At 40.5% G+C, this 19091-nt stretch overlaps 1 protein-coding gene across 3 annotated transcripts in view; it reads left to right on the forward strand.

Annotated features, from left to right (window-relative positions):
• The window catches only part of zdhhc11 (zinc finger DHHC-type containing 11), an 85766-nt gene that overhangs the window by 26737 nt on the left and 39938 nt on the right, over positions 1 to 19091 (forward strand). For all 3 annotated transcript variants that reach the window (XM_028817345.2, XM_028817343.2, XM_028817344.2), the window contains exon 2: positions 14953 to 15174. In XM_028817345.2, the coding sequence (XP_028673178.1) occupies positions 14953 to 15174 (222 nt within the window). The remainder of the gene's footprint in view (positions 1 to 14952; positions 15175 to 19091) is intronic.

Consider the following 19091-nt stretch of genomic DNA (forward strand, 5'->3'; position numbering starts at 1 on the left):
TTTTCATTCTCTCCTTTGCTGCGACCTCCAGGGGGGATACATAGTGTGTCCCATAACTGAGCTTACTCTTTTTAATCAGCTGTTGATTCAATGGGCCTCTCCTGAAGTGATGTTACCAGCCCAGTACATCAAAGTGTAGAAAACTGCACTGTCATTACAGAATTAAAGAAGATGTAAAGGATGTCTTTTCCAACATTAAATTAACACAGTCTCCTTAAATAAGAGCCTGCTCCGCACTTTTTTGTATAGTTCTTCAGTGTTATAAGACCAGTCCAATCTCACATTGATGCAGACCCTGAAATACCTTGTAGGAGTGTACAACCTCTACATCCACTTCCTGAATAATGACCAGCCATAGTCCAAATAATTAGATTTGGTAATGTTGACTGCTCACAGATTATGAATATAATACTAATTATCCATCCATCCATCATCCCAACCCACTAATTCAGAGCAGAGTCATGTGGTATAGCTGGAATCTATCTCAGCAACCATTGGGTTCAAGGCAGGATCAGCCACGGAATGGGCACCAGTTCATCGCAGGGCAAAGACAAATACACAATTGAGCATCACCAGTTCACCTAACCTACATGTCTTTGACATATGTTCTCCAACCTGCTTAATGCAATTCAGGATCACAGTGGGCCAGAACCTATTGTTATTTTATTTTATTTTATTTTGTAGTGGAGAGTTTTTGATAGTCTTTACCACCCACAATAACCCTTACTGTCTTCCATAATTTTTAATGCAACAAACCAGAACTTCTTGATTCAAATTTAGCTATAAAACAAATCCATACTAGACACATTCTTTTAGGGTTGGGTGGTCTTTTAACATTGGAGGTTTATGTTTCGTCAGCATCTGCCCTGCTGCAGTTCTTGTTTTTCACTCCTCCTGGCCATCTGATCTTAGCAAATGTTATCAAATTAGACTCTGCCATTGCAATTATGACAGAGTTAAAAACTGACCATAGCCGGCAGAAATTTAATTTATGTTTATGCTTCTTTCTTTCTTTCTTTCTTTCTTTCTTTCTTTCTTTCTTTCTTTCTTTCTTTCTTTCTTTCTTTCTTTCTTTCTTTCTTTCTTTCTTTCTTTCTTTCTTTCTTACAGCAGTCTTCCTATTATTTTAGTAAACCACGTTGTGATCCCTTTTTGTATTAAATGTGCTATATAAATACATGTTATTTTGTGTTAATATTGTGAATCACTCTGGACAGTGGCACTCTATGTAGCCTCAGAAAAGTTGCATCCAGCTCCACAGTCTCTACCCACCCATTTGCTTTTGAGCAGCATGAAAACACCTAAAATGCATCTTTCAGGTTTATATTTGGCTTGTGTTTCTATTAGTCTGTCAATTCAAGAGAATACTGTACTGCTGATTAAAAACAAACAAACAAAAAAGCCAATTTTAAGTTTGTAAAATGTGTGATCCGTTTGACTTTACATTCGCATTTATTTGCTTAAAAGACAATTTTATCCAAAGCGACTTACAAAGAGGTCAAAATAACCGAGTAAACATCAGTCTGGGGGACTGTCTGGGACCAGTATTACAGGACAAGGTGACAAAACTGATCAAGACAAGTGAAGAGCTCAACACAAATACAATTCCTACGTTACAAACAACTTAACAGCTCAGTTAGACAGAAATTCACCAAGATGTCATTAAACACATTGAGGAACTCAGAATGTAGCACTCCTCCAATACCCGTGGTGTGCTTTTCCATTAATTTTGGTAACATACTTATGATTAGAAAAGAACTGGAACATTTCTGTTTATGATTCTTTGCTGCCATGACGAAAAATCGTCAGCATTCTGTTTTATGAGTCCCTCAGATTTGTGGTAGTGTGGTGCAGTGGCGAACTGGACTTTACCAAAATGCAAGAGGTCGAGTTCTCAGCCCAGCTTGATGGGTGACCCTGAGCAAGTCACTTAATCTGCCTGCAATAAAATAGCTGTAAAATATAGTACCTGCATTTGAAAGGGGTCTTTGGATTGTGTTTATATAGGTACAATACAAAATAAAGTGGGGTAGCTTATTTGTTTTTCTACATTTTTAAGAAGCTCTTTTTTCTTTATATATTACATAGGATATATTTAATGTAAACCTTCACTTCCAGGCTTTATAGTTTGTATCAAGATAATATAATTTGGATGTTTATAGGTGAGACTTTGAGGTGGGCTACAGTTTTGCAGTTCTTGTTTGTTGAGAGTCGCCAGGTGGATTTGGCCCACCTCTTTAGTAGTTCCTAAGAGTAGATGGAGGTCAGTGTTTAGTGGTGGTCCGTAGTCACCTGAACTGTGTTTGTAAGGAGCTGATCCCATAACAGATCAGGGTTACATGTCAGTGTTTGCATGAAGAGCAGCAGTACACCTTTCTGAAGGATTATCACGCTTCAACATAAGCTGTAATGCTCTTTAGTTTTATGCTTGTAGGGAATAATAAGAACAACTCTCTTTCATTTCTTAAATTTCCTATCAAGATATAAGTCATGATCATTTAATCCTCACCTAAGCCCTAAAATTAGATTCAGTGCCTATAAAAAGTGTTCACTCCCTTGGGAGTTTTTATTGTTATACAACACTGAATCACAGTGGATTTGTCTTTTCTGACACCAATCAACCGAAAAAGATGTAAAACGGTCAAAATTAATCTATCTATTGTGACAGATAGGGGGCGCTGTCGTCCCCTTGAACCCTCAGACCAGACGCCAGACACCAGATAAAAAGTCCAAATATTATTTATTCTAATATTTAAAGTGCACAAAGCACCCTCCACTCCACAATACTCCAATAAACAATCAAATATAATAATCAATAAACACAATCCTATTCCTCCACTCCCAGGAGCTCAGTCACTCTTCCTCCCAACTTGGCTCAGTTCGCTGGGGTTTCCCATAATCCTTTAATAGTCCATGACTCAGAAGTGCTTCTGATCCCCCCAGTCCATGTGATTCTTAGCACTTCCAGGTCAGATTAAACTCTTCTTCAGCCTGGAAGTATATCATCTCTTCTGTTCCCGTGATTGGAAAGTCCTTCCGGGCTATATGGAAAGTACAAGTTCCTGGGCCTCCCTGCAGCGTCCCCTGGTGGCCCCCATGGTATCCAGCAGGGCTGTGAAGAAAAACTCCAAGGTCCATGATGCCCTGCTGGAATTCGGGGCACCTTCATGTTGCCAGGAGGGCTCCATGTGGCAGCGTGGAGGTGTTGGCCGGGATGAACGGCCAGCCATATACCACACTAATATATATAAAAGCCAAATACCACTGACTCACTTATCACGAAATCTCCCGAACCATGAGGACATGGGACTTGAAATTTGGAATGTAGGTTACCCTTGGCCCATAAGTGCACGTTAAGAAACGGTTTTAAAAATTTTGTGATCCAAGCGTGTTCTGTCTGTATGTCTGAATTACTTAATCTGGTTGTTTTCTATAATTTGCTTGAACTTTCCGGTTGATTTTGTGACTTCTCTCATTGTGCTAAGTACCATAGTTCACTTGCGGTACCGAAGTATTTATGCAAATCCAATAGAGTGGCTGTGGGCTGAGAGCAATGGGGCGGGGCCTTCCTCGTTCACTCGCCAGCCTCTGTTTGAGTTGGTCTACGTCTCACCATGTGTTGGAGTGCACCTTGCCTCCGCTTAGCTAGAGATACCTGTTTGTTCAACAGGTATTATCATCTACAGACTGTTAAGGAGCAATGTTTGACGTTTTTGAGAAAGACATCAGAACTCGGTGTGTTTTAGAGGGCAGCAGCTGATTGCCAGAAATATCACGGCCATGTGCTTTTCTCCCCACGTGGGGGACGCTCTCCTGTCAGAGCTGAACACAATCAGATACAGTGCCAATGTCTATTAATTTTTAAAGTTTGTCCTGTTTCATTACTGTGTGGGCACAGCCATGGGGTACAGCTAGTTACAAATATAAAACACAAAATAATTGATCCTGGCATCACAGAGTAGGCTATACCCCCACACTTATGCTGATTTAGTGTTGGCAGTTACTGTATATCTCTGGGGAAGTGAGAAGGAAACCAAAGTACTCGGGGAAAACAAAAAAAATATAAACTTTAAAAGAATGTTCAGACACGACACAATGACTGAAAATATGATTCTAACTGATGATCTATAAAAAAGACATTAGCACCACTCACTGCACCACTGTACTGCTGCCGTAAATATATTACACTTCTCTGAAATCTGTCACGTCTTTTGTCATGTCAAGTTACATTTAGTTAATTTTAAGATTTCATAAGGACTACGTAATTGTTAGCTGAATGAATAAGCAAGAGGGAGAGAATAGCAGGCTGGAGGCCAGTCAGCACACCGTTTAATGCAAAAGAAGAATACTGGAGAAAAGAAAAGTTCCTTTAATATATTATTTAGTATGTTGGATGTCCTTCTGTGCTTCCGCTAAAGCTAATTAGTTTGTTTCATCATAGCAGAGTTCCATACTCTTCGGTCTTGGGTTGAATCTGAATTGCCGACTTCTGGGAATGCCATTCTTTAAGTATCCCATGGAGAGGAAGAGGCAGGACCTCTGGGATCGAAGCAGATGTGATGTCCGTGTGTTGTGCGCTCCAGGCAGCAGATAAAAAGAAGAGAGTCCATTACCATAGGCAACTGCATATCTCCTGATGCAGTGTTGGTGTTCTTACCTCAACGTGCTGAGGAAATTCTTCTGATTCACTCGCATGTGATTTGTTAAACCACCGAATTGAAAGGAGGTGCAGTTTTTCACATGACTTTTTATAAAACAGTCCCTACCTTGTTAGTAGGGTGTCCAGATTTTTAAAGTCCCAAACCAGGACACATGTGCAGCATGTATGTTTGTGTGTTAACTCATTCCTAATCATCAAACTCCTCCTGATGTGTTTAATGATTTCTTTGTCTCATCATCATCATCATCAGAGAGGTTCAGGTCATAGGAAACAGAAACATTTTCACAAATAAACACTTAACGCTTTGTGAGACCCGGGTCCGAACACCACCAGACTAACACCAGCACTTTGACAAACACACATTTATTAAACAAGTTCCGCACAGCACACAGTGCCCCCAGCACCAATCACCCTCCACAGGCCTTTCTCTTAATGTCCGTGGGCCGCCTTTCCTCTCCTCACGGGAGCTTTGTCCTGCTCCCACTCCCAACTCTAGCTCCCTGATTGGAGTGAGGCGGCCCCTTTTATTCCCACCCGGATGTTCTCCAGGTGCCTGATGACACTCTTCCGACAGCACTTCCTGATGTGGCGGAAGTGCTGCCCTTGCACTCGGAAGCACTCCGGGCGTCCCTGGAAGGTCCTTCCTCCACCTTCCCAGGTGTGACGGAAGTGTCGATCTCCCGGGCTCCACGATGCTCGGGGTGCCCCCCTGGCGGTGGCCACTGGCCCCAGTGGGCTTGAGGCTCCTTGCTCCTTCCCTGTGGTCCCCTCAACATCCAGGGTGGTTGCCCCCTCGGGGATGTATAAGCCACCTCCCGGTCCTTCCAGTGCGTCCCAGCTGCGTCTGACCCCCAGCCTCCTGTGACAACTTCTACAACAAATCATTACACACTTTTTGATTGGAGCTTCGAAGGGTTTATGATTGCATAGCGTCTGTGCAGCATAGAGGGTTTGTATGATTGGTGGTTTGATGGCAGTGTCAACAGAGCTTTGTTTGCTGTACAATAAAACTTTTGAGATAGGCAGCCTATTAAAATCAGGATATATTGTTATATTTCAGTTACTTCTGAGGAAACTAGGTTGCATGAAGTTGGGACTGTCTGGTCATATTACTTGTTAGGCACTGTGGCCTGCTACCTGTAGTGTTGGCCTATAAAGAACATGATTGTTGGTTTAATCTCGTCCACGGGCTCCATCTATAACCCATTGCTTGATCTATTTATCAAACCCCCTTAATGCACTTCAGCATCATAGGAAGTCTGGTTCAATTCTAGCAGCACTGGGCACAAGGCAAGCACCAATCCTGGACAGAATGCCACATTTATACACACATCATGTCACCCATATAGTACCAGTTCAGAGTCCCTAGAAAATAACCTGAGTACTTGAGGAGAACATGCAAACTACACACAGACTGCAGAGTTTGAGGGATCTTTGGTAGCCTTTAATCACTTCACTATCTGAAAGTAATCTTGTTTGCTACTCTTCCTCTTCCTCTTTTTATTTTTGACTCACCACTGCAGTTTCCGTCCTTGGAATGTCTTTTGAATTTCTCTAAATCCATTTTCTGTCTGTCTTTTGTTTTTTCATTTCTTATCTTTTGTAGTTTTGCAACATTTTTTTTGTTATTTAAAAACTCCCTAAAATTTACATGTGGTTATGAAAATTCATGAAACAGTGGTGTGGCATTCTTTGGTATGGTAAGGTTTGCATGGAGTTGCTGCTCATGTTTGGTTTAAGCATTTAGTCTTAGTAGATGGCTGCAAAGTGAGTCTTTTTGATGAGTAAAGTGTTAGTCGGTCAATTAGTTCAAATTTTGTACTGTAACCTCAATTTTGAGCACAAGCAAAAGGGAGTAACGTGGTGATGCAGTGTTTAGCATTGCTGCTTCACAGGTCCTGAGCTCAAAAACTGATCTGGTCAGTATAGACATCTGTTCATGTGTCCAGTTTCTCTATTTCTTTTTTTCATCAGTATGCCAAAGGGTAAGTTAACTAGCAACTCTAAAAGAGTCCAGTGTGGGTCCGTGTGTGAGTGTGCATAATGATGGGCTGGTGTGTACCATCCAGGGTTGATCTCTGCCTTGTATTCAGTTTGGCACCTACTTGCAGAAAACCTCAAGTGCTTTATGGGGTCAATAATGGATAAATTGAGGAATCATCTAAAAGGGATCCAAATGAAACAAATTATAGGTAGCAGGACAGCGTATGAATTGGAAGGTGGTGGAGTCGTCTGGCAGTTAAAACATTAAACTTTGACCTACTGATTACTGATTTTATTATACTCCATTGTGTGTTTGACCTGTAAGTGGCTTTGGATAAATCCATCTCCAAAGTTAACTAAATAAACAAGTAGATGAAGGTGAAACAGGGTATGATTTTGGGGTGCTTTTGGGATTGAATGACACAGATTAAAGTTAATAGTACATTTATAAGATGAATGCTCTTAGATTGTATTAGTAGGAGCACAAGGGCTGACAGTACCACGGAGCATTGTGAGAAGCCCAGCGATGTTGACCTCAAATAAACTGACTGAATATCTAAAGGGCCCTTTAATTCTTTACTCAGTGAAGTCCAACCAGGGAGTAACAACACTGGCCAGAGCCTCATTGACAGCAGGAATGGACTCATGCAGATGACAGGACTTACCTAGATGCTGCTACATGCTGTAACAGCAAGCGTGGGGTGGTATTTTATCAATGATGGTCAAGGCATTGGGCTTTAAACCACAACATGTAAAACTCACAAAACCGGCCTGTGCCTCCTTACCTGGCCAGGACACCCTCAAGATGTAAGTACAGGGGAGGTAGCATCCACGGGGCAGCATTGACTTCTCTGGACTACCAGATAGCAGCTCCATGGATTCCCTCAGGGCACCACAGAAATTGGAGTTCATCTACTCAGCCTAGTTGGGTTCTTTGGGTACCACCAGGGGGTGCTGCGGAGACTGGGGAGCCCTTCTTTGTCATTCTCCAGCATTACCCGAAAGTACTTTTGAGGGCAATATAAAAGGAACTGCCTGCCTCATTTTCAGGAGCTAGAGTCAGGAGAAAGGAGATAAAGCTTACTGGGAGGAAGAGAGTGGGCAGTGACTGAGAGAGAAAGAGAGAAAATAATTATAGAGCATTGCTATGTGCTTGCTATTTACTGGCTGGATTGTGCTTGGTGTTGTGGGAAATGCTTACCTGAAGGGTCTCCCACAAATAAACTCTTTTGTGCATTAATACTTGTGTCCGAGCCAGTCTGTGTTGGCTGCTTTGGGAGGAGGAGCACCCCCTACAGTCCACAGTGGATATATTTGAGTAGCAGCCCTTATAAAAATGCATTTATAAAATAAATATAACACTGTTTTGGAGTTGGTAATGTATTGAAAGTTTTGCTCATTTCAATTTATTTTTGTATAACATTGCTCGCTGAGTGTATGCTAAGTGTGTATACATATTTAAAACTATAATGCATTAACAGCAAATTATTAAACCACGCAATATGATGTACATAAACACAATTTCAATTAAATGGTGAAACTGAATGAATTACAAAGATTAACAAATTATGAAAATCTAAAGTTTATCAACATCATAACTAAGATACAGTACGATCCCTATACAAATTATTCACCCCCTTGGAAATTTTCACATTCTATTACTATTATAGAACATTCAGTCACAGTGCATTTAATTTGGCTTTTAAAAAAAATGATCAACAGGAAACAATTTTTTAATGTCAAAGGGAAAACAGATCTTTGCAAATTGGTCTAAATTAATTATCAATATAAAACACAAAATAATTGATTGCAGAAACTTTCTCCCCCTTTAATATGACACACCTAAATCCTCACTGGTGTAGCCTGTTAGTTTAAGAAGTCACAGAGTTAGCTCAGTAGACATCACCAGTCTGGGGTTTCAGTTGACTGCAGTGTAAATCCACCTGTATCTGGAAGGTCCATCTTGTGGTGAATCAGTATTGTGGACTAACCTATTCGATGATGAAGACAAAAGAGAACACTCCAAGCAACTCCTTGAAAAGAGGATTGAAAAGCACAACTTGGGAGATGGAGACAAGAAAACAGCTAAGTCAATGAATATCCCTTGGAGTCCAGTGAAATCAGTCATTAAATAATAGGAAGAGTACGGTACAGCAGAAAATCTGCCTGGAGCAAGCCATCCAGAAGAGCTAAGTGATCAGCATGAAGAAGACTAGTGCAGAAGGCCACCAAGAGACCTTTGAGATCTCTGAAGAAGTTTCAAGCTACAGTGACTCAGACTGGAGAGACTGTGCAGACAACAATTGTGTCTGGGTGCTTCACCAGTTGCAGCTTTATTAATGTGTGTTAATGAGTGACAAAGAGAAACAAATGTACATTCCATCAAAGCAGGAGGCACATGGGAAGACTCTGATGTCAACTGGAAGAAGGTTCTATGTTCTGTTGAGACCAAAATTGAACTTTTTGGCCATCAGACTGTGATACCCTGATACACCGAGATATAGGCATCAATCCATGTCAGGACATGGATAGTTCATAGGATGGATTAGGCCAAGTGAGGACATAACAGCAAGTTCTGGTGTAAAAAGTGCCAAGTGCATATTTATTGTAAAAACATCAACAAAAACTGTATCCCTTTTGTTGTGAAGTTAAAATCCTTCAATAAATAAATATCCATAAAAGAAGCATAGAAGAGTGTTCAAAAAATAATGAAAACCCATACAACCAATAGAAAAATAAGTCTTGTTCACTGTGCAGCAATCCTTAAGTGATTCCCCGATATTCTACCTGTTAACTGAGCTCCATCATATACCTCGACTCTTTACAAATGTAGAAGCTTAGCAATTCCATATCCCTTCTGTCAATTCCGTCTTCACACCGACGCTTGTATGCAGCTATCCACAGTTTGCCCTTCGACATGCACTGTGTCCATCTCACTTCCTGTCACCAGGATGGACTCAGAACTCAGACCCTTCGGCTCTCCTTCTTCCACCTCCCATCAGTACTTCCAGAAAGATACCAAGCCCGTCTCCCCTGTCACTTGCTGCAGCAGGGAAGAGTCGACTCTGCTCTGCACGTGGGCTTGCTTCTACTGTATATCAAGGATACATCCTCACTTACAATTCATACTTTAACTTTCTGTCTCCCTTCATTCCATTTCTCCATCAGGCTAGCCTTTTTACAGAATCCCCCCTGTCCACCTTTACTAGTTTTAGATCTGGTATTGTAGGTGCTGCACTTCCTGATCTAAAGAACTGCTAATGAGGGATGGTGGCGCAAATCACTAATCCACACAAGCATAATTAATTACTATATTCCCCTGTTAGTACTCTATGGCCACAAGGCTATGCACCCACACAACTACTGCAGAGTATCACGGTTTCCATTATTAAAAAAAATAAGGTGCACATTGTCATTCTGCCTCAAACCTTAGGCTCGCTGTGCCACGCAGGATAAACACCTGAAATCATCAAAAACACACCATCCCCTCCATGGAACAGGGGGGTGGCAGCATCATTTTGTGTGGATGCTTCTCTGCAGCAGGCTCTGGAAGGCTTGTGATGTTAAAAAGAAGGCAGCAAAATAAAAGGAAATTCTGGAGGGAAACCTGATGTAATGCAGTGTACAAAAACCTGCACCTCCCCAGCAAGACATCGACCCCAAGCATAAAGCCAAAGCTACACTACAATAACTTAAAAAACCCACAGTGTTAAAGCCCTGGAGTGTCAGAGTCCAAATCTCAGTCAAGTTGAGAATTTGTGGCCGGACTTGAGAAAGACTGTTCACTCACAAGCCCCATGCAGCCTCATAGAGCTTGAGCAGATGTGCAAAGAAGAAGGAGGAAAACATGTTCTGTCCAGAGGTGCAAAGCTGATAGAGACCTGTGAAGACAAACTCCAGGCTGTCATGGATGCCAAAGGTGTATCTACTGAAACCACAAGAGCCCCAAACTACAGACACATTAATACATCACACAATGTATGAATAAAACATGGGATTTGTATTCCTTCTAAAGCACCTTTCCATAGACCTCCTCCAGCAATCAGCGACAAATACAATTCCAATCACAATGAACCAATTCAGTTCCTCATTCATTCCCCCAGTTGAGTGTTGCCCCCAGTTGAGTGTGGCAGTGGGTTTCCTTTTATGCCGGACCCGGGAATGCTTCCAGGGCCACGCCACGTTTTCTGGGAAGCACCTCCAGGGTCATAGTGAAAGTAGAATGGTCCTCCAACAACAGTCCCCTCTTTTGGAACATAAGGACCCTGACAGGGCAGCACTTCCAGACTCCATATCCCAATCACCCTTGTGGGTGCCCCGACTGGACTTCCATGTGAGAACCACTGCCACCTGACATTTGGGGGATTGAACTGCTCCCGACTCCTGGCTTCAGCTGGTCCATCCATTATTTTATACTGGGTGGGTTAAAAGTTATTTATTAGTTTGTGTCGTTGCACTGGCCTGCCATCTAGGAAACATATTTCTCGCCATCTCATCTGTGATGACCGTTCTCCTCCTACACTACTAAATACTGACTTGAAGGGGGTAAATCAATTATTTTGTGTTATATTTATACAAAGTTGACCATTTTGTATTGATCTGTTTTCACTTTCACATTTAAAGAGTCTCTTGTTGACACATTTAAAAACCTCTGATTCAATGTTGTTTAACATTAAAATATGAAAAGGAGGTGAATACTTTTTACAGGCAGTGTTTGTTCAGTTGATGATGATGACAGAGAGGAAGACAAAAGCTTGAGTCAGCACTGTTTCTGGAAAAAAATAAACCTCTGGGGTTCCAAACTTGGCTATCACAGTTCTGATCATCTTGGCCGAGTAGTTGTCCACACCCTTCTGGTCATTCTACAAGATCACAAGCACATGCTGCACAGTCTAATAAAAATAAAATTGGCTTTGGTTGAGTTTAATCCAGCGTTTCTCAACCTTTAAGTATTTGCGACCCGAGTTTTCATAACAGTTTTAATCGCGCCCCCTCTAACGTTTTTTTGAAAGGAGCCCACTAATACCAATTTGTTCTTTTTAAATTAATGATATATCATAGATGCATATTTTTTTATACCTACTTAACTTTTATAGACATTTATCTAACTATGTATTTATTTTTCTAGTATCAGAATGTAGTTTAAGTTAATTTGTTTTGGTTTCAATAGATGTATTTTTCATATTTTCGATTCTTGTTTTCACATCTTCGCGCCCCCCTTTTTGTTACTTCATGCCCCCCTAGGTGGGCCTGCCCCACAGATTGAGAACCACTGGTTTAATCAGTGCCTTGTGAAAGCTTACTTCACTTAGGCTTGCTGTGATAATTCAGCTGAAGACTTATCCTAACAGCATTTTATTATAATTAATTACTTTTTTTCAAGATTTCAGAAATTGATAAACTACTGACTAGTCTATATTAATTGTATATACAGTAAATATTGTGTCACAGAACAAACAAATGTGTTTTTTTATTTGACAGGATATAAAAGCACACTGGATCTTTCACAATTTGCTCGGTATGTGGGCAAGTGCTCAGTAGCTTGTCACTTCCTATGGAGAAATGGGATGGTGTGGAAGTAGCAATTAGGACAGGCCTAGTGGTGATTCAACAGCACCCCTTTATGTTTAAAGTGGGATCACGGCGCTTTGGCAGAGCTGAGTAAGGGTTAGATGTGTCTCTGTTTGCGTTCCTGTGGCTAACAAATTTCATGCAACAGAATTGTGTTAGCACATCTGAGTCTATCGCAGGACGCTCGTTATGCTGCTCTCTTTATGTAAGTGTGCATGTCTTGAAACATTTTATGTGGTTTTCTTGCAGTCTACAATTCAGGATGTGTCTTGAGGTTGGTGACAATTTGTACGTCTTTTTCTCATCATGCCAGTTCCTGTCTGACCAAGTTGTACCCAGCTAGGTCTGATAAGAAAGCTGAGTTTTGGGGTAAAACAAAATTAGACAAACCCATTGTTGAATAGTGTGTGATAGTCATTGCTCATTCTCTTACTTGCTTGCATGTCCTCCAACGTACAGAGAAAACATGGGGGTTGGTGTCAGGATTGGCACTCCAGCAACTGTAAAAAAAAAAAAAACCTCACATGGTTCCAATGTGGTGCTAAAGTGTCACCCGCTGCACTCGGGTCCCAATCCAAGTGGTTCATTGTGGTGGGTGGGGTGCAGCAGAGCGCTATCAGTGCATGCTCCCAACCTCCTCCTCCTCCTCTCTTACCTCTTTCTTCTTTTCTGTGTTTACCGATACTGTCGCATTAACTTTACCCTTCTCTGGAGCCAAGGGGCAGAGCCCAAACCCTAAAAAACTGCCAAGACCATTATCCCTCCTCCCCTAAATCTTACGGTAGGCACTATGCCATCTGCAAGGTAGTGTTCTCCTGGCGTCCTCCACACCCAGATTCATCCATCAGACTGCCTAATAGTGAAGTGTGATTCATCATTCCAGAGAACGTGTTTCCACTGTTCCAGAGTCTAATGGCGGCAGGTTTTACACCACCAGAGCCAAGGCCTGGCCATTGTGTGTAGTGATTTTAGGCTTGTGTGCAGCTTCTTGCCCAGGAAGACCCATTTCATGAAGATCCAAGTGTAGAACTCTTGTGCTCCTGTTGTTTCAGAGGCAGTTTTCATCCTCTTGAGCCCCTTGTACTTGTGGGATTCCTCAGGTTTCCATCCTTGGGCCAGTTCTTTTTTTGATATGTACACTATGCTTTCTTTAGGCTCGATTATCAGGAATTTATTGCTTCTCATTTCATTGCTGTGCTGATAATTGTCAAATCTATCTGCCATTAAAATGATTAAAATCAAAACAGAGTGAAACAATATTGTCTCTCCATGCATGTTTAAATGATATTAAAACTTAGATGGCACTGAACTTTCTTAAACTCGTCAATTCCATAACTGATTTTGTCCTATTTGGAAACACAGACATTTTGAGTGTTCCTGATGTTGTTACCATACATTATTCTTCAGTTAAGAACCTAGAAGTGATTTTTGATAGCTCATTCAAAATTGACAAACAGGTAAACTCTGTAGTTAAATGTATTTTTATTTCCAGCCGAGATTTTTCCCTTAAGGTTAAGGTCTTTCTTTCCTTTAATGATTTTGAAAAGGTCATCCATGCTTTTTTCTTTCCATCAAGCTTGGACAATTGCAACTGTCTGTATGTAGGTATTGATCAGGCATTGTTACGATATCTGCAACTAGTTCAGAATGCTGCTGCTCGACTTTTGATGGTCTCTCACAAGCATGACCACATCTTACCAATACTGACCTCACTCCATTGGCTTCTGGTTTGCCATAGAACCTTGTTACTTATTTTTAGACATTTGAAAGGAATGGTCCCTTTTTACATTTTGGAACTCCTTCACATTTACACGCAAACAAGAGCACTGTGATCTTCTAGCCAGACGCTGTTAGTGGGACCAAACTTGAGGTTGAAGCAAGGCTTTTGTGTGCCCGCTCCCTCTTTTTTCGAATAGCTTAACTTATGTTAAGTCTTCCCTGATATTAGTTACTTTTAGGACATCATTAAAGACTTATTTCTTTCACTGGCATTTGAGCACATAAGTTGTTAAATATTATGTTTCTATATATTGGTTCATCTACACATCTGCCCTGTGAGTTTACATGGTGGATAACTTTATGACTTTTTGATGCTTCCGACTTAACAATAATAGCACTCACAGTTTACCGGGGTAGATCTAGCACAGAAGAAATTTTAATGTACTGACTTGTGACAAAGGTGGCATCCATTGAGAGTGCTGTGTTCAATGTCACAAAGCTCTTCAATACGATCCATTCTACTACCAGTGTTTGTCAATAGAGATTGAAGTGCTATGTTTTTAATTTTATGAACCTGCTAACAATGAGTGCGGCTGAAACACATGAATTCAGTTGTTTGGAGAGGGGTGTCCACATAGTTTTTCCCAAATAGTGTATGCATTGAATACACACAAAGACACCAATTTGTTTAAACATACAGGAAAACGTAGCAGTTTCGATCTGATTAACATAAATAGAATCTAACGTTATTGGTCCATTAATTTATTATTGAACAGTGGCCAGGATCGTCTTAATGAATGGGAACAATGGGCACTGGCCAGTGGCCCCAGAAGCAAAGGGGTCCACAATGTTTTTGATGTCTATGTATGTGTCTGTTTTGCTATCAAAACAGGGGCCCCAATGCTCTACTTTGCTCAGGGGCCTATAATGCTGGGGCAGAAGGCCCTGACAGCGGCCCGATTGTTCACTCAGGATTTTTTCATTTGCTTTGGTTTATTCTTTTTTCTTCTCTTTTTCAGATGAACTGTTATGATCGAAAACTACGACAGACTCGTCCTGAATCAGAAAGCAACAGGCCTGACCAAGTTGTACCTCCAAAGAGATCCAGGGTGAATGGCTGGTCCTTCCCGTTACATTCCTTCCAGTTCATTGCTTGGTTCTTCTACATCTACCTTGTGGTTGTTGGCTTTGGAATTTTCATTCCTCTACTTCCTTATAGCTGGAAGTATGCTGGTTATTGTGTATCCTTTTCTATGATTATTAGTGTGGGGTCAACTATTTTGCTGTAGTGAAGCAGCACCATACTGAATGTTTGAGGTCTGCTCTTCACATTAAACTGCTTCAGTGTCACAGAGCTGATGGTGGTAGATTTAGAAAATCGTCTGCTCTTGGGAATTACCTTTGATTGTTCAAACACAGGATACCTGGGGCCTCATGTATAACGCCGTGCGTAGAAGTCACACTATAACAATGGCGTAAGCACAAAAACGGAAATGTTTGTATGCACAAAAAAATCCAGGAGCATAAATCTGTGCGAACGCCACCTTCCACGTTCTTCTGCTACATAAATCCTGGTCAGTATGAAAAGTAATGCACGTGCATGCGCCTGCTGTCCCGCCCCGTCTCCTCCCAGAATTATGCCTCTTTGAATATAGTGTCATAGAGTGTCGGAGAAACTCGAAAACTCAAGTTCACACAGTGCCTGAAATAAAAAAGGAATTGTCTGATATCAAAGTCGCTGTAGCCCACCGTCTGAGTGTCATATGAAAGCTTATTAGGGTACAGAGAAAAGAAAAAGGCACACAGTGGGGGAAAAAAGCACGAAATTTCCACTTTAATCACGTAGTTTATTTTGTCATTAAAGTAGAACATCATAAACTTCATCTTAAAATCGTTTAATTTACTAGTTTCTCTAAAGTAGCACGGTAAATGCTTTGTTTTTGCATTTGATCTTCTATATGCATGAATCACTACGTGCTTCCGGGCTTTCTCTTCCTCCGACAGTACACAGAATCCATTACATTCGTAATATTACAGCTCTCTGAATAATTAAAATACTAAGAAGTATACATGATATCATTTTCATGATGATGGTTTTTAAAGCATGTTATTAAACATGGGAACACAGTGATTGTTCATGTCCCACGCAAGATGCTTACTGCACCATGCGCGACCTTCAATGAAATATTTTATTACAGAAGTACTGTCTCTTTCAAACGTACTAACTCCCAATTCCTGTCCTTACTTTTCTTTCTCCAAATACCCAATCGCCACACAATCAGCTCTGTAATAGACGTTAAGCCATCTGTAAGCTTAGAACGCTGATTCTTCAGAACTTTTAAGGAACATTGAATTATCTTCGTAGTATGTGTTAAATTATTCTATCCATCTATCCTTCCGATGTTGCACCAGTCCCAGCAAGAATATAGCACTCAGATACAGTGATATAAATACTCTGAGTGGTGCAGTGAGAGTAATATGGAAAAAGATGATCTGCTGTGGCAACCCCTAATGGGAGCAGCTGAAAGGAGAAGAAGAAGGTGCAGTGACAGTAACAATGCTAAAGCAGCTATGGAATTTAGAATAGTTTGACCATTCCGTGGACCATTATATTGTTACAGATTAATTACAATCAGATGCATTAAACTAATAAACAATATTTGGTTAATTTCAGTGTATTTATAAAGCCACGTCAGGCATGTGGATCTAAAAAAGAAAGGGAAACCACACTGGAATAGTAGCACTGCTTTGACTCTGGGTGCCGCCATTCTGCAAAACAGAGCGGAGAACTTGCGTACGCCAGGGTATGAACTACCGTGGAAATGTGTGTGGCTTTATGCCAAGATTAGGTTTTATACATCGCGATTTGAACGTGGAAACGTTCGTACGCAACATTTTTGTGCGTACGCACCGTTTATACATGAGGCCCCTGGTCCTTTAAGGAATGAAGTCTTTTTGCGATTGCGCGGTAATAGATTTTTGTGCGGTGTGTTAGCTTTGGGTTTTGATACACCATTCTTTTTCAAGCTGTAGTCACTAATAAGAGTAATTGATGTTTTATTCATTTCTTTCCTGCTTTAGAATATAAAATGTATAACTCCTGGTGAAATCAGCATTTTTTGTGTTTTGTTCTAGCATTAAGACATGATCTGTGGGGCAAGGAGAGCATGAAAAGCTTTAACTTTAGCTAGTAGCTGCCCTGCTTCATGCGGGTTCCTTCTTTATGATTTATTCCTAATGTCAGATGATTCCTAAACATCGCACTGACTACTTCTACTTTTGCCAGTCACAACCATTATTAGATCAATTCTCAATAGGCAACAGGAGTGTGCTGGGGCTGATGGGAGGACACTTTTATGATTGCACACAAAGTTTGAAAGTATTCATTATCAAACATACTTTATTAAGTTCAGGATCACTGGGAGGATGGAGCTGATCCTGAGAGCATCTGATGTAAGACAGTGACCAACTCTGGATGGGATAGCAGTCCATCACAAGGCACACTCAGACATTCATCCATGGTCACTCAGTTTAAAGTCTCAAATTGATGTAAGCTTCATGTCTTAGTAATGTGTGGGGGCTATGCAGAATACCTAGAGAAGAACTCATGTGGATATCTGGACAACATGAAAATTCTCCTTGATTTCTCAGTATATAATTCTTTCATCACCTGGCATCCAAAAATGAGATGACAGTTTGGGTACAGAGTATATTTTTTGTCTTTATCTTTGTGAAAGTGAGAGAGGAAGAGCATGAAGCACTGAAAGGTGACACAGCTCTTCCTGTCAGTGTGTGGCTGGCTTTGTATCCGCTGCCTGGTCGCTTTGACGCTTCTGGGGAAATGGCATTTGAGATGTACACTTGTAACCCTCCATTGGTCTCATAATGCAAAGAGTGACAGGACATGGTACCTGTGGATAGGTGGCAGAGGTTGATTTTTATTTTTGTTTTCATACAATATTCATTTCTTATAACTCCTAATGTATTACTATAAATGTTTGCTATGACAGAGAGATAACAACCGGATGTACACGCATACACAGACAATTAGACACTTGTCCTTTTATTTAGGTTTACCTGACACTCTTTAAAGTCTCCATATCCACAACCCTCTCTCCTTTGTGTTTTCTTCTCGGAGTCTGTTCAGTTTCTCTCTGTTCAACTTGATCCCAAAAACAAAAAACAAACAGTGTATCCCTTACTTCTTCATCAAATTTCTCCATTTTCACCTTTATATTTGTTTTCTTTTAATTTCAGTCTTTGGGCTTGACACAATCTTACTGCATGCTATACCTGTATATCCTGGCTACAGACTGTAATTTCATCTAAATAACCCAAGGCCTTATCTTGCTATCCACACTAAGACTCATGAATGTTTTCTCATTTCTTTGTGTATTATTTGCTAGTGCCTCCACACAACAAAATGAAAGTAACAAAAGTAACACCTACAGTACACTGGACACCCTTGTCTGACTCCACTTTTTTTGTCCTTTTTTGTTTTACATGTTGGTTTATTAACACTCTGCTTTCTGCTCTTTCATGCTTGTATATTACTTTGATCTGTTGAAGAAAACTGGCTAGGAAATGCTCCACTTCTAACACTAGCTTGTCAAAATATTTTTCATATCCAACCTTCATACTGGTAGGCTCCATTGCTTGACCTTCATGTAACGTATCGATGGACAGAAGCTGTCACTCCTCTTACTCTCTCTGTCATCGTACTTAGCAGTATGTGATTAAATCAACCCACCCACCGTCTTTCACAACATTTTATAATCTTGACAAACGGGATTCACTTTTATTTAGCTCCTTACTTCTGACTTCTTTTTATTTTCTTGAATTAAATTAATGATTCAATTCTGTATTACATGAGGTAGTCTCCCATTCCCTTTATAATATTCTTTGGGAAACCTGAAATGCATTTTATTTGCTGATTTGCTATAATCTAGGTGCTCAGTCCTTTTGATGTTTTATTTCTTTTAATTTCTTTCATTTTGACTAAAACTTTATATAATGCCATTCACTTTAAAAGTCTTCAGCAATTTCTAAGTTCCCTTAAATGTTTTGTTTCCTTCTTTATATCTTAGTACTTCTGTTCTCCTTTTTTAATGTTCTTTCATTTTTTTACCCTCCTTAATATCCTCATAAACCAAAATTC

Source organism: Erpetoichthys calabaricus, chromosome 13 (genome assembly GCF_900747795.2).
Source record: "Erpetoichthys calabaricus chromosome 13, fErpCal1.3, whole genome shotgun sequence".
Classification (NCBI taxonomy): Eukaryota; Metazoa; Chordata; class Cladistia; order Polypteriformes; family Polypteridae; genus Erpetoichthys; species Erpetoichthys calabaricus.